General features: G+C 39.7%; 1 protein-coding gene across 3 annotated transcripts in view; it reads left to right on the top strand.

Moving 5' to 3' along the window:
- The window catches only part of TIPRL (TOR signaling pathway regulator), a 63603-nt gene that overhangs the window by 19611 nt on the left and 31751 nt on the right, over positions 1–12241 (top strand). For all 3 annotated transcript variants that reach the window (XM_055587156.1, XM_055587155.1, XM_055587157.1), the window contains exon 4: positions 1151–1282. In XM_055587156.1, the coding sequence (XP_055443131.1) occupies positions 1151–1282 (132 nt within the window). The remainder of the gene's footprint in view (positions 1–1150; positions 1283–12241) is intronic.

Here is a 12241-nt window from a genome sequence, read left to right as displayed (position 1 = left end):
CCTTCCGCCCCCTTTAGTTTCACCTCCATTGTGGTATCATGTCTGCTGGATGTTGAAATAAAATTGTAGAGAGCTAAAATATCATCTCTAAGTAAACATGGAAGAACTATGGACATTTTTTTCACCTCTTGGGAATTAAACTGCCAGGTTCTTTCATAGCACCCTTTCCTCCTCTGCATTACTTAATAGGGAGCTAAAACCATTTTCCTACAAAGTCTGTGTAATCACTTAGACATCCATTATCATATTTTTCTAATTCTTATCCAGTTTTCTGAAGCTACTCTAAATTTCTTAATTCTGTCCTTGAATGAAAAAAAAAATGACCTATTCACAGCTTCTAAGTAAAGTACAATAATAGCTACCATATACCGAATACTTATAGTTTGACAGCATTGCTTTGTTGTGTTTATTCATGATACAGCTTTTTTAAAGAGTTGAAAAGCTGAACATTTTATAGTAAAAATGAATATAGTATTGAATAGTATCACAAACCATACTTTCATGTTACGTTAGGAGATACTTGGATTTAGTGAATTACTGACGTGACCCACCTTGAGATTGTTGGTGCTTTTGTTGGGTTATATATGTTTGTGTCTTGCAGCTGTACAATAATACTTAAAAAAAAAATAGCCAGTATCTTCTAAAGCTCTTTGGAATGCTAGGAGTTTCCCTTAAAATTTCTCTAAAGTTCTTATTTATCTCAATATTTAAAACACTTTTGTTTGTAGACTTGGAGATAGATCTAAACTATGTAACATCATTCTTATAGGAAAGATTTTTTTTAAGTTGCAAAAAAATGTCTTATAAGTAGACTTTTATAGCACCAAACTGCTTTGAACTTCTATGATAGTAGTAGTTTATTCATCACATTGACTAATTTTCAGATAGTTAATTTTCTCATAGTCACAAGAGCAGTTGATTTTACTGTGTCCTATTTCATGATTTGAATAAGATGATGAATTTTGACTGTATGTGCTGTGAAGCTATAATATTGGACATTTTCTGTTTTTCGGTGACAAGGTATATATCTCATGTTGTGTGTCTACCTATAAAATCAAAATTTAGAACCATGCTCTGGGTATGCAGAAAATATTGGTAGGAAAACTGTTTAATTTTTTTTATGTGCCCATTCTTAAATTTTTTCTTTCAGGTTGTACCTACAACAGATCATATAGATACAGAGAAATTGAAAGCCAGAGAACAGATTAAGTTTTTTGAAGAAGTTCTCCTATTTGAGGATGAACTTCATGATCATGGAGTTTCAAGCCTGAGTGTGAAAATTGTGAGTACTGTGAATTTGTTTAAAATTAACTTCTTTCATCTTTGCTATTGGTTAGAAATATGACTCACTTCAAATCACAGTGTTAACATGATGTCATGTAGAGTTTCACTTGAATATAGGATACATCTTATTAACATCCATTATAAAATTCACAAGTCTTAGCATATCGCTAAGACTTTAGCAAAGCATTTTTTTTTGTAGTTTAGCAAAGCATTTTTTTTTTTGTAGGCCCATCTGGTTACTTTGTGGTTTGTTTATTGTTTAATTTGAATAAAAATTATAGCTTAATTTCCTTTTGTTAATGAAGTTTCTTTTTTATCATCTATTTGTTTTTGGCTGTGCTGCATTTCCGTTGCTTCACGCAGGCTTTTCTGTGGCTTTTCTGCTGAGTGAGGGCTGCTCTCTGCTGTGGTGCATGGTGGCTTCTCTTGCTGCAGAGTGCAGGCTTCAGGCGTACGGGCTTCAGCGGTCGCAGCTTGTGGGCTCTAAAGTGCAGGCTTAGTAGTTGTGGCACAAGGGCTTTTTTAAAAAACAAAACTAATGTATTTATTTTAATTGGAGGATAATTACTTTACAGTATTTTGATGATTTTTGCCATACATCAGCATGAGTCAGCCATAGTGTCGGCCACATGTGTCCCCCCACCTCTCCCCATTTTGAACCCTGCTTCCACTTCCCTCCCCATCCTATTCCCAGGGCACTGACGTTGGGTACCCTGCTTCATTCATCAAACTTGCATTGCTTATATGTTTTATATATGGCACTATATATGTTTTAATGCTATTCTCTCAAATCATCCCACCCACTCCTCTCACTGAGGCCAAAAGTCTGTTCTTTACCTCTCTGTTTCCTTTGCTGCCCTGCATGTAGGATCGTTGGTACCATCTTTCTAAATTCCATATATATGCATTAATATACAATATTTGTCTTTCTCCTTCTGACTTACTTCACTCTGTATAATAGGCTCTAGGTTCATCCACCTCATTAGAACTGACTCAAATGTGTTCCTTTTTATAGCTGAGTAATATTCCATTGTGTCTGTATACCACAACTTCCTTATCCATTCATCTGCTGATGGATGTCTAGGTTGCTTCCATGTCCTAGCTATTGTAAATAGTGCTGCAGTGAACACTGGGGTACATGTGTCTCTTTCACTTCTGGTTTCCTTGGGGTATATGCTCTGCAGTGGGGTTGCTGAGTCATATGGCAGTTCCATTCTTGGTTTTTTAAGGAATCTCCACACTGTTCTCCATAGTGGATGTACCAGTTTGCATTCCCACCAACAGTGTAAGAGGATTCCCTTTTCTCTACACCCTCTCCCGGAGAAGGCAATGGGACCCCACTCCAGCACTCTTGCCTGGAAAATCCCATGGACGGAGGAGCCTGGTGGGCCACGGTCCATGGGGTCACTAAGAGTCGGACAAGACTCAGCGACTTCACTTTCACTTTTCACTTCTATGCATTGGAGAAGGAAATAGCAACCCACTCCAGTGTTCTTGCCTGGAGAATCCCAGGGACTGGGGAGCCTCGTGGGCTGCCATCTATGGGGTCACACAGAGTCGGACATGACTGAAGCGACTTAGCAGCAGCAGCACACCCTCTCCAGCATTTATTGTTTGTAGACTTTTTGATGATGGCTGGAACATAAAATTAACTGGATCGAAAAGAAGGCTGAGTGCCAAAGAATTAACATTTTTGAATTGTGGTGCTGGAGAAGACTCTTGAGAGTTCCTTGGACAGCAGGGAGATCAAGCCAGTCAATCCTAAAGGAAATCAACCCTGAATATTCATTGGAAGGGCTGATGCTGAAGCTCCAATACTTTGGCCACCTGATGCAAAGAGCTGACTCATTGGAAAGGACCCTAATGCTGGAGAAGGTTGAGGGCAAGAGGAGAAGTAGGTAACAGAGGATGAGATGGTTGGATGGCATCACTGACTCAATGGAGGTGAGTTTGAGAAATTCAGGGAAATAGTGAAGGATAGAAGAGCCTGTCGTGCTGCAGTCAATGGGATCACAAAGAGTTGGATATGACTTAGTGACTGAAAAACAGCAACAGTAATTCTAACTGGTGTGAGATAATACCTTATTGTGGTTTTGATTTACATTTCTCTAATAATGAGTGATGTTGAGCATGAGTGATGTTTATTAGCTATCTGTCTTCTTTGGAGAAATGTCTGTTTAGGTCTTTTGCCCACTTTTTGATTGGGTTATTTGTTTTTCTGGTATTGAGCTACATGAGCTGCTTGTATATTTTGGAGATTAATTCTTTGTCAGTTGTTTCGTTTGCTATTGTTTTCTCCCATTATGAGGGCTGTCTTTTCACTTTGTTTATAGTTTTCTTTGTTGTGCAAAAGCTTTTATGTTAGGTCCCATTTGTTAATTTTTGTTATTATTTTCATTACTTTGGGAGGTGGGTCACAGAGGATCTCGCTGTGATTTATGTTGGAGAGTATTCTGTGTTTTCCTCTAAGAGTTTTATAGTCTCTGGTCCACATTTAGGTCTTTAATCCATTTCGAGTATATTTTTGTATGTGGTGTCAGAAAGTGTTCTACTTTTATTTTTTTACATGTAGTTGACCAGTTTTCCCAGTACCACTTGTTGAAGAGACTGTCTTTTCTCCATTTTATATTTTTTAATTCTTTATCAAAGATTAGGTGTCCATAGATGCATGGATTTATCTCCAACCTTTCTATTTTGATTTCTGTTTTCTGTCTTTGTGTCAGTACCATACTGTCTTGATGACTGGAGCTTTGTAGTATAGTCTGAGGTCAGAAAGTTTGATTCCTCTATTTCCATTCTTCTTTCTCAAGATTGCTCTGGCCATTTGGGGTCTTTTGGACACATGGGCTTTAGTTGCTGCATGGTGTGTGAAATCTCCTCAGCTAGGGATCAACCCCATGTCCTCTGCATTGGCAGGTGGATTCCTATCCACTGTACCACCAGGGAAGTCATATATCTTAACTTTCACATTTCTGAATTAAAATGTTTATAGTTTCCCTTCTTGTGCAGAAGCTTTTAATTTTAATTAGGTCCCTTTTATTTATTTTTGCTTTTATTTCCAATATTCTGGGAGGTGAGTCATAGAGGATCCTGCTGTGGTTTATGTCAGAGAGTGTTGTGCGTATGTTTTCCTCTAGGAGTTTTATAGTTTCTGGTCTTACGTTTAGATCTTTAATCCATTTTGAGTTATTTTTGTGTATGGTGTTAGAAAGTGTTCTAGTTTCATTCTTTTACAAGTGGTTGACCAGTTTTCCCAGCACCACTTGTTAAAGAGATTGTCTTTTCTCTGTTATATATTCTTGCCTCCTTTGTCAAAGATAAGGTGTCTATAGATGTGTGGATTTATCTCTGGGCTTTCTATTTTGTTCCATTGATCTATATTTCTGTCTTTGTGCCAGTACCATACTGTCTTGATGACTGTGGCTTTATAGTAGAGCCTGAAGTCAGGAGGGTTGATTCCTCCAGTTCCATTCTTCTTTCTCAAGATTGCTTTGGCTATTCGAAGTTTTTGTATTTCCATACAAATTGTGAAATTATTTGTTCTAGCTCTGTGAAAAATAACCATTGGTAGCTTGATAGGGATTGCATTGAATCTATAGATTGCTTTGGGTAGTATACTCATTTTCACTATATTGATTCTTCTGATCCATGAACACGGTATATTTCTCCATCTGTTAGTGTCCTCTTTGATTTCTTTCACCAGTGTTTTATAGTTTTCTATATATAGGTCTTTTGCTTCTTTAGGTAAATATATTCCTAAGTATTTTATTCTTTTCATTGCAATGGTGAATGGAATTGTTTCCTTAATTTCTCTTTCTGTTTTCTCATTGTTACTGTATAGAAATGCAAGGGATTTCTGTGTGTTGATTTCGTATCCTGCAACTTTACTATATTCATTGATTAGCTCTAGTAATTTTCTGGTGGAGTGTTTAGGGTTTTCTATGTAGAGGATCATGTTATCTGCAAACAGTGAGAGTTTTACTTCTTCTTTTCCAATCTGGATACCTTTTGTTTCTTTTTCTGCTCTGATTGCTGTGGCCAAAACTTCCAAAACTATGTTGAATAGTAGTGGTGAGAGTGGGCACCCTTGTCTTGTTCCTGACTTTAGGGGAAATGCTTTCAATTTTTCACCATTGAGGATAATGTTTGCTGTGGGTTTATCATATATAGCTTTTATTATGTTGAGGTATGTTCCTTCTATTCCTGCTTTCTGCAGGGTTTTTATCATAAATGGATGTTGAATTTTGTCAAAGGCTTTCTCTGTATACATTGAGATAATCATGTGGTTTTTATTTTTCAATTTGTTAATGTGGTGTATTTCGTTGATTGAGTTGCGGATATTAAAGAATCCTTGCATCTCTGGGATAAAGCCCACTTGGTCATAATGTGTGATCTTTTTAATATGTTGTTGGATTCTGTTTGCTAGGATTTTGTTAAGGACTTTTGCATCCATGTTCCTTGGTGGCTCATACGGTAAAGCATCTGCCTGCAGTGCAGGAGACCTGGGTTCAATCCCTGGGTGGGGAAGATCCCCTGGAGAAGGAAATGGTAACACACTCCAGTACTCTGGCCTGGAAAATTCCATGGACTGAGGAGCCTGGTAGGCTACAGTCCATGGGATTGCAAAGAGTCGGACATGACTGAGTGGCTTGTTTCAGTTTCATCAGTGATATTGGCCTGTAGTTTTCTTTTTTTTGTGGCATCTTTGTCTGGTTTTGGTATTAGGGTGATGGTGGCCTCATAGAATGAGTTTGGAAGTTTACCTTCCTCTGCAATTTTCTGGAAGAGTTTGAGTAGGATAGGTGTTAGTTAGCTCTTCTCTAAATTTTTGGTAGAATTCAGCTGTGAAATTGTTTAGTCCTTGACTTTTGTTGGCTGGAAGATTTCTGATTACAGGTTTGATTTCTGTGCTTGTGATGGTCTGTTAAGATTTTCTATTTCTTCCTGGTTCGGTTTTGGAAAGTTGTACTTTTCTAAGAATTTGTCCATTTCTTCCACGTTGTCCATTTATTGGCATATAATTGCTGTTAATAGTCTTTTATCATCCTTTGTATTTCTGTGTTGTCTGTTGTGATCTCTCCATTTTCATTTCTAATTTTGTTGATTTGACTTTTCTCCCTTTGTTTCTTGATGAGTCTAGCTAAAGGTTTGTCAATTTTATTTATCTTCTCAAAGAACCAGCTTTTGGCTTTGTTGATTTTTGCTATGGTCTCTTTTGTTCCTTTTGCATTTATTTCTGCCCTAATTTTTAAGATCTCTTTCTTTCTACTAACCCTGGGGTTCTTCATTTCTTCCTTTTCTAGTTGCTTTAGGTGTAGAGTTAGGTTATTTATTTGAGTTTTTTCTTGTTTCTTGAGGTAAACCTGTATTGCTATGAACCTTCCCCTTAGCACTGCTTTTACAGTGTCCCATAGGTTTTGGGTTGTTGTGTTTTCATTTTGTTTCTATGCATATTTTGATTTCTTCTGTGATCTGTTGGTTATTCAGCAGTATGTTGTTCAGCCTCCATATGCTGGAATTTTTAATAGTTTTTCTCCTGTAATTGAGATCTAATCTTACTGCATTGTGGTCAGAAAAGATGCTTGGAATGATTTCAACTTTTTTGAATTTACCAAGGCTAGATTTATGGCCCAGCATGTGGTCTATAATGAAGACGGTTCCGTGTGCACTTGAGAAAAAGGTGAAATTCATTGTTTTGGGGTGAAATGTCCTATAGATATCAATTAGGTCTGACTGGTCTATTGTATCATTTAAAGTTTGTGTTTCCTTGTTAATTTTCTATGGATAGTTGATCTATCCATAGGTGTGATAGTCTCCCACTATTATTGTGTTATTGTTAATTTCCCTTTTCATACTTGTTAGCGTTAGTCTTACATATTGTGGTGCTCCTATGTTGGGTGCATATATATTTATAATTTTTATATCTTCTTCTTGGATTGATCCTTTCATCATTATGTAGTACCCATTTTTGTGTCTTTTCACAGCCTTTGTTTTAAAGTCTATTTTATCTGATATGAGTATTGCTACTCCTGCTTTCTTTTGGTCTCTATTTGCATGGAATATCTTTTTCCAGCCCTTCACTTTCAGTGTGTATGTGTCCCTTGTTTCAAGGTGGGTCTCTTGTAGACAACATATATAGGGGTCTTGTTTTTGTATCCATTCAGCCAGTCTTTGTCTTTTGGTTGGGGCATTCAACCCATTTACATTTAAGATAATTATTGATAAGTATGATCCCCTTGCCATTTACTGTATTGTTTTTGGTTTGAGTTTATATGCTCTTTCTGTGTTTCCTGTCTAGAGAAGATCCTTTAGCATTTGTTGGAGAGCTGGTTTGGTGGTGCTGAATTCTCTCAGCTTTTGCTTCTCTGTAAAGTTTTTGATTTCTCCTTCATATTTGAATGAGATCCTTGCTGGGTACAGTAATCTGGGCTGTAGGTTATTTTCTTGCATCACTTTAAGTATGTCCTGCCATTCCCTCCTGGCCTGAAGAGTTTCTGTTGGAAGATCAGCTGTTATACTTATGGGAATCCCCTTGTGTGTTATTTGTTGTTTTTCCTTTGCTGCTTTTAATATTTGTTCTTTGTGTTTGATCTTTGTTAATTTGATTAATATGTGTCTTGGGGTGTTTTGGCTTGGATTTATCCTGTTTGGGACTCTCTGGGTTTCTTGGACTTGGGTGATTATTTCCTTTCCCATTTTAGGGAAGTTTTCAGCTATTACCTCCTCAAGTATTTTCTCATGGTCTTTCTTTTTGTTGTCTTCTGGACTCCTATGATTCGAATGTTGGAGTGTTTATCATTGTCCCAGAGGTCTCTGAGGTTGTCCTCTTTTCTTTGAAATCTTTTTTCTTCTCTATTTCATTTATTTCTGCCATTCTATCTTCTACCTCACTTATCCTATCTTCTGCCTCTGTTATTCTACTGTTGGTTCCCTCCAGAGTGTTTATGATCTCATTTATTGCATTATTCATTATATATTGACTCTTTTTTATTTTTTCTAGTGAACCAGTGAAGTTGCTCAGTCATGTCTGACTCTTTGCCATCCCATGGACTGTAGCATACCAGGCTCCTTCATCCATGGAATTTTCCAGACAAGAGTATTGGAGTGGGTTGCCATTTTCTTCTCCAGGGGATCTTCCTGACCCAGGGATCGAAAACCCAGGTCTCCTGCATTGCAGGCAGATGCTTTACTGTCTGAGCCACCAGGGAAGCCCTAGGTCCTTATTAAACCTTTCTTGTATCTTCTTGATCCTTGTCTCCAGGTTATTTATCTGTAACTCCAATTTGTTTTCAAGATTTTTGATCATTTTCACTATCATTATTCTGAATTCTTGATCAGGTAGATTCCCTAACTCTTCCTCTTTTGTTTGGTTTGGTGGGCATTTATCCTGTTCCTTTACCTGCTAGGTATTTCTCTGCCTTTTCATCTTGTTTATATTGCTGTGTTTGGGGTGGCCTTTCTGTATTCTGGCAGTTTGTGGTTCCTTTTTATTGTGGAGTTTCCTCGCTGTGGGTCCGGTTGGACGGGTGGCTTGTGAAGATTTCCTGGTTAGGGAAGCTTGTGTCAGTGTTCTGGTGGGTGGAGCTGGATTTCTTCTCTCTGGGGTGCAGTGAAGTGTGCAGTAATGAGTTTGAGTTGTCAGTGGGTTTGGTGTGACTTTGGGCAGCTTGTATATTGAAGCTCAGGGCTATGTTCCTGTGTTGCTGGAGAATTTGCATGGTGTGTCTTGCTCTGGAGCTTGTTGGCCCTTGGGTGGTGCTTGGTTTCAGCGTAGGTATGGAGGCATTTGATGAGCTCCTATCGATTAATGTTCCTGGGATTCAGGAGTTCTCTGGTGTTCTCAGGATTTGGACTTAAGCCTCCTGCCTCTGGTTTTCAGTCTTATTCTTACAGTAGCCTCAAGACTTCTCCATCTATGCGGCACCAATGATAAAACATTTAGGTTAATGATGAAAAGTTTCTCTACAGTGAGGGACACCTGGAGAGGTTCACAGAGTTACATGGAGAAAAAAAGAAGGAGGAGGGAGATAGAGGTGACCAGGAGCGGAACAGGGGGAATCAAAAGGGGCGAGAACAAGCTCACCAGTAATCACTTCCCTATGTACCCTCCACAGTCTGGATCCCTCAGAGATGTTCACAGTGTTACACAGAGAAGAGAAGAGGGAGGAAGGAGACAGAGGTGGCCAGAGGGCTAAAGGGGGAATCAAAAGGAGAGAGACAGATCCAGCCAGTAATCAGTTCCCTAAGTGTTTTCCACAGCCCGGAACACGCAAAGAGATTCACAGATGTGGGTAGAGAAGAGAAGGGGGAGGGAGGAGATAGAGGCGACCTGGTGGAGAAAAAGGAGAGTCAAAAGGTGGAGAGAGCAATCAGGCCAGTGATCTCACTCCCAAGTAAAAATGGGTACTGAAGATTGGGTTCTTATAGGTACAAAGTTGATAACAAATACCAAGAAGCAAAAATTAAATATCTAAAGTAGAGGTTAGATTCTCAAAAATACAATATTTAAAAAAAAAAACAGGACAAAGTAACAAAAATTATAATATAATATAATATATATATATATATATATGAAGTTTGCTTTAAAAATAGGGTGTTTTTTTTGGCAAGGTAATAGTAGGTTATAAAAATGAAAACTAAAGGAGTAATAAGGGACTTAAAAATAAAATTTTTTTCTTGTTTTTCAATTTAAAAAATGGTAGTAGTAAAAATACATTTAGGACTTTCTCTGGAGCTGTTGTGGACAGTGTGGGGTCAGTTCATTTTGAGATAGTTCCTTGATCCGGCTTATGCTTCTCAAGATCTATAGGCCCTTTTCTATGTAGTTGGTGTTAACTACAGGGTTTTAATCTATTGCACCTGTCACTTCCAAAGTGGTTCCCTCTGTTTATTTTAGCTTCTTCTGTTTACTGGTCTCTTCAGTGTCTTAATTTCCACCCTGACACAAGGGGGGTGGTGGTGGTCACTTTTTTTAGGCTCACTTGTTCAGTTGTGCTGTGGGGAGGGAGGAACACTGCAAACAAATATCACTGGGGTGTGTGGGGAGTGCTTGCAATGTCTCGGCCACACTGGTTTTGCCCCCGCTCACAGCGTGTGTGCTTTCCCAATCTACACTGTTCAGGCTCTAGGTTGCTCTGCTGGGGAACTGTCTGAGGCAGGCCCAGGGTTGCATGCAGTCCCCAGGTCTAAGCTGCTCAGGTTCAGGTTCTCGGGTACTCTACAAAGGTGCAGACTTGGTTGGGCCTTTTGGCATTTTGTGCCCTTCCCAGGTCCAAGCAGCTCAGGTGACCAGGTGCTTGGCGAGTGCAGTCACCCCCAGTTGAAGGCTGCGACTTACTGCCTACCCTGTCCCTGCCACTCGGTTTTCTGGGTGTATAACGGGTGCGTCTTCTCAGTTGTGCCGTGTGTCTCTTCTGGGGAGCTGATCTCTGGCTGCGACCCTCCTGGTGGATGTCAACCATCCAGAATCCCAAGAAGTCTTGGTTGGCAATGACGTCTGCTTGCAGTTTGGTAGATGATACCTCTCTGGGGCCACGATTGCCCCCTTCCAGCTCTGGCTGTCCTCAGCTACCTGTCTCTGGCGGGGGATGGGCCAGTCTGCAGCCGGCTAGTTCTACTCAGTCCTTTGTTCTGTGAGCGGGCCTGGCAGGGTCTTCAGTTCAGTTTAGTCGCTCAGTTGTGTCTGACTCTTTGCGACCCCATGAACCCAAGCACTCCAGGCCTCCCTGTCCATCACCAACTCCTGGAGTTCACTCAAACTCATGTCCATTGAGTCGGTGATGCCATCCAGCCATCTCATCCTCTGTCGTCCCCTTCTTCTCCTGCCCCCAATCCCTCCCAGCATCAGAGTCTTTTCCAATGAGTCAGCTCTTCGCATGACGTGGCCAAAGAATTGGAGTTTCAGCTTTAGCATCATTCCTTCCAATGAACATCCAGGACTAATCTCCTTTAGAATGGACTGGTTGGATCCCCTTGCAGTCCAAGGGACTCTCAAGAGTCTTCTCCAGCACCACAGTTCAAAAGCATCAATTTTTCGGCGCTCAGCTTTCTTCACAGACCAACTCTCACATCCGTATATGACCACTGGAAAAACCATAGCCTTGACTAGATGGACCTTTGTTGGCAAAGTAATCTCTCTGCTTTTGAATATGCTATCTAGGTTGGTTATAATTTCCTTCCAAAGAGTAAGCGTCTTTTACTTTCATGGCTGCAATCACCATCTGCAGTGATTTTGGCACCCCAAAAAATAAAGTCTGACAGTGTTTCCACTTTTTCCACTGTTTCCCCATCTATTTCCCATGAAATGATGGGACCAGATGCCATGATCTTCGTTTTCTGAATGTTGAGCTTTAAGCCAACTTTTTCACTCTCCTCTTTCACTTTCATCAAGAGGCTTTTTAGTTCCTCTTCCCTTTCTGCCATAAGGGTGGTGTCATCTGCATATCTGAGGTTATTGATATTTCTCCTGGCAATCTTGATTCCAGCTTGTGCTTCTTCCAGCCCAGTGTTTCTCATAATGTATGCTGCATATAAGTTAAATAAGCAGGGTGACAATATACAGCCTTGACGTACTCCTTTTCCTATCTGGAACCAGTTTGTTGTTCCATGTCCAGTTCTAACTGTTGCTTCCTGACCTGCATACAGATTTCTCAAGAGGCAGGTCAGGTGGTCTGGTATTCCCATCTCTTTCAGAATTTTCCACAGTTTATTGTGATCCACACAGTCAAAGTCTTTGGCATAGTCAATAAAGCAGAAATAGATGTTTTTCTGGAACTCTCTTGCTTTTTCCATGATCCAACGGATGTTGGCAGTTTGATCTCTGGTTCCTATGCCTTTTCTAAAGCTAGCTTGAACATCTTGTAGTTCATGGTTTGTGTATTGTTGAAGTCTGGCTTGGAGAATTTTGAGCATTACTTTACTAGCGTGTGAGATGAGTGCAATTGTGCAGTAGTTTGAG

The sequence above is a fragment of the Bubalus kerabau genome, chromosome 6, assembly GCF_029407905.1.
Source record: "Bubalus kerabau isolate K-KA32 ecotype Philippines breed swamp buffalo chromosome 6, PCC_UOA_SB_1v2, whole genome shotgun sequence".
NCBI classification, from domain to species: domain Eukaryota; kingdom Metazoa; phylum Chordata; class Mammalia; order Artiodactyla; family Bovidae; genus Bubalus; species Bubalus kerabau.
This window is presented reverse-complemented; position numbering and strand designations above follow the sequence as displayed.